General features: G+C 34.4%; 1 protein-coding gene across 2 annotated transcripts in view; it reads left to right on the plus strand.

The window, feature by feature from the left end:
- Positions 1 to 13,727, plus strand: part of OTOGL (otogelin like) — a 170,997-nt gene that overhangs the window by 34,507 nt on the left and 122,763 nt on the right. For both annotated transcript variants that reach the window (XM_008004119.3, XM_073020969.1), the window contains exons 9-17: positions 883 to 1,010; positions 1,355 to 1,461; positions 6,796 to 6,902; positions 7,184 to 7,309; positions 8,573 to 8,681; positions 9,575 to 9,621; positions 10,071 to 10,216; positions 11,347 to 11,470; positions 12,824 to 13,001. In XM_008004119.3, the coding sequence (XP_008002310.3) occupies positions 883 to 1,010; positions 1,355 to 1,461; positions 6,796 to 6,902; positions 7,184 to 7,309; positions 8,573 to 8,681; positions 9,575 to 9,621; positions 10,071 to 10,216; positions 11,347 to 11,470; positions 12,824 to 13,001 (1,072 nt within the window). The remainder of the gene's footprint in view (positions 1 to 882; positions 1,011 to 1,354; positions 1,462 to 6,795; positions 6,903 to 7,183; positions 7,310 to 8,572; positions 8,682 to 9,574; positions 9,622 to 10,070; positions 10,217 to 11,346; positions 11,471 to 12,823; positions 13,002 to 13,727) is intronic.

Raw genomic sequence — 13,727 nt, forward strand, 5'->3', positions numbered from 1 at the left:
AAGTCTTTGAGCTTTGAGATTCAGCCTTTGTCTGAATGGAGGAGGGGAAGGATTAATTTTTGCATCATTCCCCGAACTACTCAGGTAGAGAGACAACTTAAAAACTTGATTTAGAACAGAGAGCACTCTGTTACGGAGTCAGAGCACTCACTACCAAATATCTGCTTGTTGTTCGTTGTTGCCCACACATTAACTCCTGAATCTTGCCTGAGATTAATGCTGGATTAGCTTCAGTATTCTCAATAGGGATGTCTTTCCTGAGCATGTTTCAAAACACTGTTCATCATATTTAGATGAAATAGATATGCTTCGTAGTCTTCTCTTCTATTGATGTGTTTTCTAGTCTTCCATTGTCTATGTGACTGTCCTCTGAAATGTCCCAAAGAATTTGACAACTTTTTTTGTGCGGACCCTCCCCACCAAATATAACTGCAATTTTAATAAGGTTCTTACTAATATTAAATATAATGAGAGAGCTGTCTGATAATTTTTGCACTAAACTTTTGTTTATGTTTTTTCGTTTTACACATATTTTTTCTCCTTTCAACAGTACTGATTGAACACTGGCAATTAACGCTTCACCAGTGTGTACACTGTACTCACTCACCTTCAGTCTTTCCCTATGTTGTTTGAATGCAGTTTCCTTTTTCTTTCCAATGGAACCAACTTTTATTTGGTACCCACATTTTTTTTTCAATTTGTTTTTATTATGTTAAAGTAATAAAGGTTTAGATATTAATATATAATATCACATTGGTAATTATAAGGTTACTGAGTTTAATGTTTTGACCAGGAAGTTTGTGTTGAAGAACCATGTCTATGTTTGTGGAAAATGATATGATCACACCTGTTTGTGTGTGTATGTGTGCTTGTGTGAAATAGAGGACTATACAGAAGACATCGCTATGTTTGCAAATAGTTGGTCGGTGCAAACTCCAGATGACACCAAATGTGTACGCACACCCTCAGATTTTCCAAATCCGTGCTCCAGTGGAATGCCAGCATTTGAGGTAAATTTGATGTGAGAAATATGAGCATGTCAGACAGAATACATGTATATCTTATTTGTATAATTAGTTAGGCATTTTAGCGTAAACACAATGTAATTTGAAAATATTATATCAAGGAAATGTAATAGGAAATCACTTGAATTTTAGAAATAGTGAATGTAGTGAATTTCATAAATGCAGTACTCATGAAAATAATGTAGTTAGAAAAATGTTGGTTAAAATGTATAAGTTACCATCTTTTTCCTTGTGAGAACTGAAAATTTTGCAAATAGATGTGTAAAAATAGTAGAAGACTACACATACCATGAAATATATTCTAGTGACTGGCATCTTTTTTTGCACAGGCGATCTTCTTCAAGTGTCAGATACTGTTGCAGTTTCCTTTTCTGAGCTGCCATGAGTATATTGATCCATATTTATATATTGCCAGCTGTGTTAATGATCTTTGCAAGTAAGCAAAATGATTTGTAGTTGTAATAAAATTTTCTTTATGCAAAAAGATGACCCACAGCCACTTCTGTTACTTAACCATTTCAACTGATCACAAAATATTATGGGAAATGTAAAACATAAACTACAAACAACTATTAAAAGTTTGCTATATAACAGTCAAAGTCTAATTTTTTTTATTGATACATAGTAGATGTACATACTTTCAGGGTACATGTGATAATTTAATACATTCATGTAATCACATAAAGGGAATTGAGTATCTGTCACCTTAAATAGTTTTCTTCATGCTAGGAACATTCAAATTATTATCTTCTTGCTATTTTGAAATATACAATTGATTTATGTTAACTATAGCTCCCCCCCCCACTTATCTATCCAACACCAGGTCTTATTTCTTCCTCATGTACATTGTACCCATAACTAATCTCTTTTCATCCCCCACCTCTCTCCTACCCTTCCTGGACTCTGGTAACCACCAATCTACACTCTATCTTCATGAGATTCACTGTTTTAGTTCCCACATATGAGTGATATTTGTCTTTCTGTTTGGCTTATTTCACTTAACATAATGACCCCCAGTTTCATCCATGTTATTGCAAATTACAGAATTTCCTTCTTTTTATGGCTGAATAATATTCCATTGTGTATACATATACCACAATTTCTTTATCCATTCATCCTCTGATGGACACAGGTTGATTCCATATTTTGTCTATTGTGAATACTTCTACAATAAACATAGGAGTGCAAATATCTCTTCCATATGTTGATTTTGTTTTTTGGGGGATATATACTCCTTAGTGGATTGCTAGATTATATATGGATGGTAGTTCTAAATGTTTTACATAACCAGCATGAACAAAATAAAGTGGCTCTTAAGAATTTTTATGCCATGAATCCCTTTTGGGAGTCTAGAGAAATTTATAGATCCTTTTTAAAAACGGTGTTTGAAATGCACAAAATAAAACACATAAGATACCAAAGAAAACTAATTCTAATAAAGTAGTTATCAAAATAATAAAAAAATGAGTTTCTGATATATATGCTTTTAACACGGATTTAACTACTGCAGTTTGACATAGTGATTAGCGTAAACAGTGCTTTTTGTCTGCAACAATGGAAAATGAAAATAAAAAAATATGAAAAAAGGACATATGAGACACATGGTGACAAAGTCACAGATATTGCTAAGAACATTGTGATGTGTTACCTATAGGCATAATTGAAGGAAACACTAAGTTTCCATTGGAGATTAGTGAAAATAAGCATGTAATATTTTTTCTACCTAAGGTCACAGATTCCTGAATTCTGTCTCAGGTTACAAACATCTAGGATAGGTGGTCACACAAACAACAGATTTAATGAGACTCATCATACTGTGTTCATGGATGATAGTTCAATGTAGAACCTACCATAAATTATCCAGAATTAAAGTTTTTAAAAATTATTTTTCTTTCAAAACATTACAAGTATATGTGATTACTCATCTTGAACATTCAAGAGTATCTAAAGAAATTTTAATATGTCGGCCGGGCGCAGTGGCCCACGCCTGTAATCCCAGCACTTTGGGAGGCCGAGGCGGGTGGATCACGAGATCAGGAGATCGAGACCATCCTGGCTAACACGGTGAAAGCCCGTCTCTACTAAAGATAGAGAAAATTAGCCGGGCATGGTGGCGGGGCCTGTAGTCTCAGCTACTGGGGAAGCTGAGGCAGGAGAATAGTGTGAACCCGGGAGGTGGAGCTTGCAGTGAGCTGGGATCATGCCACTGCTCTCTAGCCTGGGCAACAGAGCAGACTCCGTCTCAAAAAAAAAAAAAAAAAAAAAAAAAAAAAAAAAAAAAAAGACATTTTTTAATATGTCTGTATATTTTATGAACCCCAAGAAGTATAAGTGATAGAAACGTTTAAAATAAAGAACCAGACTAGTTTTTAGTTTAGTAAAACCATTTAAATGACATCTTGAGTAGCTCCTTAAGAGGTTTATAAAAGGTGAGAACAAAGAGGAAATGTTGAGGTAGTATGAAATTGCATTATTTATAACTACTACTCTTTAATTAAATTGAAATTATTACAAAAATAATAAATATAATATTTCCCAGATACTAAAATAAGCTTATTTGTGACATCTCTTACTTTTGAATAGAGTGCAGTTATACCTAGACTTATATGTATAGTCTCTCAATTTCAAGGATTCCTGAACTAATGCAGGAGCCTTGAAAGAGCCCCCACTCTGCCTAAAATATTGGCTAGTGACCTTAGTATATATTTTTAAAAACTCTGTTCCCTATTTGGTTTCATTTTTAATTTAAGAGCTACGTGCTATAGCTCTTTTTTTTCCTTTCTCTTTTTTAAGGATGCCTGTAGGTAGGCCATAGTCCTTTTTTAGCCATATATATGGAATTAAAAATTGTTCTTATTCCACAGTGTCTCAGTCTCGGACTATTCTCCAATCATCTTTTCAATTGCCCTATCTTTAATATCTTTAGCACCCATTTGCCAAGTAGTCTGAGATAAAATATTGTTTTGTAGGTCCAGGAAAGTCATTCTTCATTTTTTAGTTCGGGATATTGTTTAGCTGCTTCAACAGCTAAAATGACTGTGACTTAAATTAAATAGAATGTTTATATTTCTCTTATATACAAATCCATGCTGGTTAGTGGTCTTGGATTGGCATTGTGGCTCTGCTCCATGAGTTTTCCAGTGACTGAGTGATCTTGTTGCTACATTTTTCCTTTTGTCGAGGGTATTATTTTCAATTTCATGGCCCAAACTGCATCACCACTATCATGTCCACATTTTAGCTCTTAAAAAGGGAGGAAAAAAACCCAAAAGGACTGGCATCTTTTGATCTGGAAGTTTCATGCATGCTTCCACTTTTAACCTTGTGGCCAGAACTTGGATACATGGCCACACCTAGGTGCAAGAGAAGCTGAAAATGTTGTCTTTGGCTGGCAGCCATCTACCTGGCAAAAACTTGGATGTTCTAATACTAAAAAGAAGGGGAAACTGGAGACAAAGATCGGTCTCTGCCACACCCACTTCATCTGAAATTTCATCATTGAGAAATTAGCATTTTTGTCTTTTGAAATTTTGATAGTTTTTAGACTTTGACTTTTGAAACTTTGATGCTTTCTCCAGGGAAAATAAAAATACTAGGATAGATAAACAACTTGTACTGGCTGAAATCAGCTGACACCTTAAGAGATGCCTTTGCGGTAGAGAGACTGGGTTTAGGGGCAAAGCGGGCATGTAATACCAAAGGAAGGATATTATAATTAAGTGGACACTGATAAAGTGGAAGTGGGAAGCTGCTAGAGCCAACATTTCACTCCCCTCAATATTTCATTCAGGGCCAGACCTATTTACATTCTTTCTTCCATTCTGTAGGAAATGAATGATTCTCTTCATTTCCTGTATTAGGGGACTGCATCCTGAGGGTCCCATACCATGAGAATGAAAACGTGAATTGGTTGAACACAGATTAATTTCCTGCTTGGGTTATGATAGTGTATTGAATTCAATTCAACACACATCTCTTGAGCATCTATTCTGAGCTGAGTATTTTTCCACCCCTTGGAGAAATAGAAAAAATTTAGACATGATCTCTGTCCTAAACACTCATATTCTAATAGGGCAGATAAACAGGTCTCTAAAAATGACGCAGTGCCCTAAATGCAAAGTGCTTTGGACGCAGAGGACAGACCTATTAACTTTATCAGAAAGTGCCTACACAGGCTCCATGGAAGAGATAACGTTTGACTTGGAAACTTGCATGATACTCTACCAATCCTTGAATTATGCCCTCCTGTTTCTGCTTCTAAGAATGCCAAATCCAGCAGCAAGGAAATGATTTTAATTTTGCCATGCCAAAGCCAATTGATGTGAAAACCAAGATTCTTTAATGCCCATTTTTCCTATTAAAGTTATCATTCAAAATGGAAAAAAAAAAAAAAACGTATTTTCCCCTTAGTAAATTATAATTTCTTTCTAGATAATAATTTTTTTCTTGCCCAATTATTGTGTGTTTTCATGAGGTGTCACATATTAATGTGCCTGTCATGATTCCTAGAATAACGTAGACAACAAATGGTGAGTATTATAGCAATAGTTGCATTGGGTTAGAAAACCAATATTCAGTTCCTTTGCTAGCTTTTAAAACCACCATTAATGTAGGAAAGAATGCACATATTAGAAGGTAAATCATAAATGTAACATCTTTCCAGGAATTTAGCAATTTTAGCCTATACTGTTTTGAAAAGACTTTTCTTGTTTGTAGGTTTAGAATATTTTCTGAGCCTCTGAAGTTTATATGCTCAGTCCTGTTTTCCTTCAAAAGCTCAGTCAATTGGACTAGATAAGCTGCAGGACTCCCATTACAGTAGCACAGGATAAGGGCAATTCGAGATGGTGGCTTTTACAATAGTGACACTGGAAATGTTAAGCCTCATAAAATGCAGCATTCTTAAGGTCATTATCTTCTAAGATATTTAACTATTCAATTTTGAGTTTGGATTGGCTTGAAAACAAGCCCTCTACCTTGGTGTAAATCTGCTTACTTGATAAGCGCCTTGTTAATCTGCTTTGGGAATTTTCAGAGCTCTAAAAAGAAATTATTTTGGGGGGAAGCTGCTGAAGTGATTATAAGAAAATAATTAAATATTATTTAGTCTTGGCAATGTTATAAAAATAATTAGCTTTAGTAATTTAAACTTGAAAGAATTCAAAATCCTCTTTTAAGTCTTAAGTTAAATGCCATTTATTCAACCTTTCAAACAACCCAAATGCCCATCTATGATAGACTGGATAAAGACAATGTGGCACATACACACCATGGAATACTATGCTTTAGATTCTTATTGCAAGGACTGCTGAGGAACCATTAAAATACTTTTGAGTACTATAGTTTATTGGCATAGGTTTTATTCCAGTATGTGGACAATCAAGAGTATGATCTTTTGGAAACAGCTTTCATATTTATTGTTTTTGTTGTAATAGAATTTTATCTGTTTTAATGGGACTTATTCTAAAAGGCCTGGAATGTTGCGTGTGTAAGTGAAAAAATACATACACGGATTATGGGGAAAATGATATAATTAAAATATAAATCTTTTTCATTATAGTATTCCTTTGACTCAAAAGAAAAGTGACAAAAGTATTGAAATGCTTTGATAAAGATTATTTGTCTTTATTATTATTATTTTTCTCTTTATTATTATTTTTATTATTATTTAGGATTATTATGCACTCAGCATTTCTAGGGATCAGGACCTCAAATATGGTTTCTGTCAGTATTTCCTATGTGATTCTGGCTCTGTCTTTTCACTTTCTAGAACTGATGATGATGAAACCTATTGTCGAGCAGCCACTGAGTATGCTAGAGCCTGTTCTCATGCTGGCTACCCTATTCAAGACTGGAGAGATGACTTTCCAGCATGCAGTATGTTTTTTTATTTCCCAAGCGTTGTGTACTTTCGCCAATTTTGGGTTAACCCTAGAACTCAAAACTCACTGTACTACTAAATACTAATGAATTGCGAAGATTTGTTACTGATATAATTGTATCTATGAACTTGCATACTTTTTGAAACAAGTATGCATTTTTTTGCAATTAAAAGTTATTTTTTGCAAATACTTTTTTGTAAAAAATAAAATTATAATTTTTAAAAATAAATAGAGGCTAATAAAATTGACTTAAGTTCCCCTGTTTGCCCCTTTTAGCTGATAAATGTGATGATAGCTTTGTCCATCGGGACTGTATCAGTTGTTGTCCACCAACCTGCACATTTGAGAAGCAATGTCTTGGGAGCAATCTCCATTGTCTTGATGGATGTTACTGCCCAGATGGTAAGTGCTTCATGAAGAAACCATGTGTGCACTCATGGAAACTAGTACCCAGTGATCTAAGGATCACATCTTCGTTTTTCTGTCCTCTCGCAGGACATCAGACCTATTGCAATTTTCTGTTCTTGTGGAATTTGGTCCTTGAAGTGATGAGGAGGAATGGCTACTTTTCACTGATAAAATGCTCATTACTTTTTAAAGTTCCCAGGAAATTTGGAATCTATAGTCCTGAAGTTACCCATGAGAAATCTTTTGTTCTATCAATAGTTAATGGTATTTAACAATTTATATGACTTCACTTTTTGAAAAAGGAAAGGAAGTTTGAGAGAAAGCCTTCACATTTTTCTAGCACAAGATTTAGTATTGATACAGTTTTAATATTTGAAATGAAAAGTAACTTAGCAAGTGAGAGAGGTAGGATTTAAAATTAGGAATGAATCTGCTATACTGATAGCTGTTTCTAAAGAACGCTGAGGATTTACTCAAACCCTTTTATTTTTACAGATTAAAAAAATAGAATCACAGAGATAAGTGATTTTCCCAATATTCTCATTAACTGAGTGAGGATTACTTGGAACCAGATCTGTTTGGCCTCTGTTCATTGTTCTGTTAGTGCTACTCAAAGTATGGCAGACCAGTCCTAGTTCGAGCTGTTTGTGACCTGTCAATGACAGGATAAGGCATTTGCCCCAGAATGTAAACTCAAGCACCAAAATAAAGTCAGTGCTTTCTCCTACAGTCTTACCATGAAAAAGGTCAGCTGAATGAAACAGTGTGCTTAGTAACATGGCTTATTTAAGTTCTGGTTCAACCTCCTTTACTTGTTGGAGGGAAGTAACAAATGCATTCCAATGGTCTTGGACATTTCAGGAGCCGTACCTAGCTGTTTATGATTCTGTGTGACTGTGTAAATCTTTCTCATGGAATGAACAGAAACTAAACTAAAAATGTACTTTTTCCCGCCTTCTCTCCCTTCCTCCCTCAAATGCAAGGAAACACTCTTTCGTTTCCTTTATTCTGTATGGTGAACGTTGAGTTTTTGATGGCAAGTCATGGGATAAGAAAATTGAAAACTACTAAAATAGATCTTTTAAGGTAGCTACTGCCTGAGAGTCAGGTTGTCAGTAATCCCACTGAAAGTAAAGAAATTTGTATTTCCAGCACCACGAATAGATGTTCAACAGAAGTTGGTTGAATTTTTGTATTCAAGAAATACAATTTTTATTATTTCTTTTGAAATTTTGGTGTGTATTTCTTCTCAAATAGGCCTCATAATGGACAATGGGACTTGCATCTCCTTGGAAAATTGCCCGTGCAGTTTTCATGGATTAGCTTATTCAGTTGGTTCAAAAATTGAACAAGAATGTACTGAATGGTATGTGATCAATGTACAGCCAATTAATTCTGGGTACTTGGCTAGTTGACAGCTTTAGCATGACAGATGTTTAAAGGAATATACTCATTACTAATTAGTTTCCCCAAATTCCAACACAAAACTTGCATTTTATTTAAACTCCTTGGGGGAAGGGAAATCTGTATTTCTTTTTATGATGTAATTCTTATCACTTACCTTGGTAATTCTATTAACATCTTATATCCACATGATGAGTCTGTTGCATTTTCTTATTTGTAATCACTAATTTGCACATACTTTTAGAACTTGATGGTGCTTCTGGGCTTCTCTGTTTCATACTGTAAAACATGACTCTCCAGGTCACCAATTTTTGGTCTGTGATTAGAAACATTTAAAATTCCATATTAAATTTGCTAACTAACACTGTTGGCAGACATGAAATCCCTGCAGGACAGTCCTAAAAGGAAATAGAGGTCTAAATGTTGTCAGATGCTTTTCCCTTTGGTGTCAGTGTATATAGCTGAAATGTAATAGGATAACTAACCACGTTCTCAGATGCTGATTCTGTTTCCATTTTACGGGTACTCTGCTTTTGTCCTCTAAAACTCATACCTTTGTCAGGGTGGAAGGTAGAACTTGTCTGACATAAGAGGAGATCTCTTCTGTCTTTTTAATATCTGTTAATCTTCATCATAGTCAGTGATTTTTTACATATGACATACAAGAGATAATAATTTAGGTGCCAACAAGCTCAAAATTACCAGTCAATTGAACTTTTGCAGATATGTTTTTTAAGTCAGATTATTCTGAACCTATAAACATGATATACTTTGGTACATTAATCAATACACTGATGCAAACATTAATACAGTTTCTCTATGCCAATAAATTAACATTTTTATAATTTTTTTTAGTGTGTGTGTTGGTGGAGTTTGGAACTGCACTGAGCATGACTGTCCAGGTAATCTTTTACAATGTTTTTATAGAGAATGTTTCAAATTTCTTTAAACTGGGGAGAAAGATAGCACTGATCTTTATGAAGACATCTCATATATACCAGGGGCCATAATAATCTGTAAATGCAGTTACTCAGAGGATCCGTGGAAAATTGAACAAATGATAGTGTTGAGTGGGCAACTTTGGTAAAACTTTATTAAAATAGTATAAACATTATAAAATCTAAAAAAGTATGTAGAATAAATATCATTTTATAAACATTAAATTAAATGGGTTAATATAATTTAGTCAAACCAGTACATTTTAAACAAACACAGTAGGTGTTCAAAGTTTTGATGCATGATTATTTACCCTAAGTTGATCTGCTTTTAAAGGATTAACCTAATCATATCATCCTCCTCCCTCTCCTCCTCTATCTCCACCTCCTTTTCTTTATCTTTGTTTTTTTGGTAGTTCAATGCTCAGTTGTAGGTGATTCTCACTTTACAACTTTCGATGGTCGACATTATTCTTTTATTGGCATGTGCCAATACATCCTCGTGAAAGGAACTGGAAAAGATAAATTCACTATTACTTTACAGAAAGCTCCCTGTGAGCAGGTAAGAACATTTCAAAATGACCAGAGGAATATGGATTCATTGAGTTTTACTTAAACTTCATTTCAGACTAAGAATTGTAACATGAATGGATATAGCTATTTTCTTTAAAACTGAGATGATGTTGATTATTAAGATACATCATTATTCTACATATTAGAAAGAAGCATTGATGATTATTCTATGACATACCATTGGTTACATGATGCATCTTGATCTCAGAGATATTAAGCTGTGAAAACAAGTATATCTTAGACTAAATACTATATATTTAATTGCATTTTCTTTTTTAAAAAGTAGTGTTTGTACGGGTTTTTGAATATTTTATGCATGATTGTACAGTAAATCCAAGTTTTTTATTTACTTCAATCTAGCTATTTTAAAGAAATTATTTTTGACAGTTTCAAACTGGTTTCATAGCATTCTAAACAGATATGATGAATTTCTTAACATATTGGAATATTTATTTATTTAGATCTTTTCTTGAAATAGTAAGCTCATCAATAATTTCTAAATAAAGAAATCCAGGTCTTTCATTCATCTCTCTAAAGCAGGTAGTCAAAATTTTGCCAAAATATTTAAGCTTCTAGTTTTATTCTAATAGAAAATAATTATTTCTAACAAAAATTCTGAACTGCTTTATTTGCTTCTTTTCCAGTTTTATTTTTTCTATGTAATATATTAAAGTCTGAATTAACTTTCTGTGTAGAAGTCTAATTCTCTTGGTTCTTTGCTTTACTAACTTTTTATGTCTAATATGCCAGTTGAATGAATTTAGAGAGATACTTTACATGCCGTGGAAAACATAACTATTGGTACTTTACTGAAAGACTTCAATTTAATATTCTAAGTAAAATGTATGTATACACATGATATATTTAATGTACTATATAAAGTTATGTTTTATTAGGAATGGGGCTACATAAAACGGGTTATGTATCAACCACTTTATTACATTACTTATACTCAAGCCTTTTATATATTAGAAATTCTAATTTATATGTATTCTCTTTCTTTTTTGTTCTCTCCTCTCTCTTTCTCCCCTTCTGCCATCTCACTCTCTACCTTCCTATCTCTTTCTATGACTCTATCTCTCTCCCATTCCTTTCACTGATAATTTGATTTTTATGCAGAATCTTGGCTTGGTCTGCCTTCAGTCTATAACTCTGATTCTGGAGGATGATTTTAACAAACAAGTGACCCTTGGTAGGGGAGGACAAATTCTCACTAGTCCTAACCAAGGCTTCAACCTGAATGGTAAGAAACGATGCTAGTGGTGTACTTTCTTTACATTAAAAAAAACAAAACAAAACAAAAAAAAACCCGACACACACCAACAAAATGGGATCTTTTCCCAATGTTAGGCTGACTACCTAACATTTATTGAGTTTCTGTGCGTCACCAGGCCATCAGCTACAGATAGTGATGATAATCATGTTTATGGGACCTAGTGTTTACCTCAAGTGGCCTAGGCTTTGGAAGGGAAGAGAGACAAGCAAGCAGCCACTTACAAAAAAATGTGATAAACTCAAAGACATACATAAAGACTTTGGGAGTGTAAATGAGGTGCAGCTCACTCAGCCCTGGAGAAGGGTGTACTGAAATGGTCAGGAGTGTTTTCTGAAAGAGGTTATTGTACAATGATTGTCTCATTGAGCATTTAAGGATAAGGAATTGCCTGGTGGAAGGGGAGGGGGAAAATGTTTCATGTAGATCAAGGAGGTGTCAATTTTTGCAGCGTATTTAGGGGGAACCAGAACTAGACTGGTATTGTTACAGCAGAGACAGGGTAAAGGAGAATGTCTGAAAGTAGGTAAGGATGAGAAAGGCTTATGGAGGAGGCATTTTACATTGTGGATTTCTAGGGCAGGTCCTGTTCATGCCTGCATTCCAGCATAGCTGTTAATAACACTCTCACTCTCAAAAATATCCTGATTTATCTTACAAATCGCATGCTCACACTACTCAGGTGTCAGGCTAGGGAAGTTGAACTTGATATGAATCAAATATGTAATTGTCATTTTTGACCATTTTTATTTACAAAGAGGGCAATCTCATGGTTCAACCAAATAAATGGTGAGTTTTTAAGGAGGTTTATTTATTTATTTTTTTTATGGTAGATGACTATGACAACAGTGTAGAAGTGACTTTGAGAGTTGCTAGACAGGAAACATGGACAACAGTTAGGACGTTATAAAAGTAAGGCATGCAAGGAATGAGGAGGAGGTCATCTAAGGCAGTAATGATAGAGATGGAGAGAAGAAGACAGATTGAAAAAACGTTTAGGACAAAAGCCTGAACTTGGTAATGAATTGGATTTAAAATGTCTAAGGACTGCCTCCTTCCTTGTGAGATGCTTGCAAACTGAAGGTATGTGTTGACCTGAAAAACTATTAAAAATGGCTGCTAAGGGAGAAAAGGAGAGGAATAGAAGGGAAAAAAGGCAGCCATGGGTGGCAAAAATTGGCCCTGAAGCACAGGCAGGAACCGCTAGCCTGCCTCCCCTGCTTCCCTTGTATCTGGGGAGGAGAGTCCTGGTGGTGTACCCTAGCATTTCAGAACATCGTCTGTGAATGTCAAAGCTGATTTACATATGTTCTTTTCCTGCAGGTATTGTTGAAATTCACACTCTGTCATCCTTATTTATACTTCTAAGAACCACATTTGGTTTAAAGATTCTGTTTGCTATAGATGGGGAAAGAATTTATATTCAGCTCACTAGTGCATGGAAAAGAAGAACATTAGGTCTATGTGGCACTTTTAATGGGAACATAAGAGATGATTTTCTGTAAGTATGATTTCTGCATAGTTAACATAACTTGATGACTGGTCATTTAAAGGATATAAATTCATTAAAAATGTTTACTTAACTAATAATAGCTTAGCTGTCATTATTCCAAGAGATTTACATAGATCATCATATTTTAAATGTATAGCAATCTCTGATTAATATGTTTATTTTATAGATAAGGAAACTAACCAAGGCCTCAAAGTGGCAAATAAATCATTCAAGATCACTTAGCTCACATGTAGTGGAGCTGGGCTTTGGATTTAGGCAGTGTGGCTCAGCTATGCTCACTGCTCCCTGCTATTCTCTTTTCTACTCCTATCAACCTTAACATATTTTATTTTTGAAACATTGCTGCCTAAAAACAAACAAACAAATAAACAACAACAAAAATAACAGCTCAATATCATTATGCATTAGTGGTAGTGAATGATACTCTATAAATATTGATATCATTTGGTATTATTAATACCTCTAAAGCAACATTTTGTTATCTTGCTAGATATTGTGATTGTTAGTGTTTCATTGGAAGAGAAGCAATAACATATATTTGTAACCCTTGTATTAACCAGGTACTTTTCACCTATGTGTGAAAAGAAGCAGTTTATAATTTAGTGTAAATGCTTTGCACACTTGTTATCATACTAAAAGCACAATGGGAGCAATTTAAGCAGTAGGCCATGGTTCTTATCCTCACGGAGCTTTGTGTTGCAGATCAGGAGAGGA

This window comes from Chlorocebus sabaeus, chromosome 11, assembly GCF_047675955.1.
Source record: "Chlorocebus sabaeus isolate Y175 chromosome 11, mChlSab1.0.hap1, whole genome shotgun sequence".
In the NCBI taxonomy this organism is placed as follows: domain Eukaryota; kingdom Metazoa; phylum Chordata; class Mammalia; order Primates; family Cercopithecidae; genus Chlorocebus; species Chlorocebus sabaeus.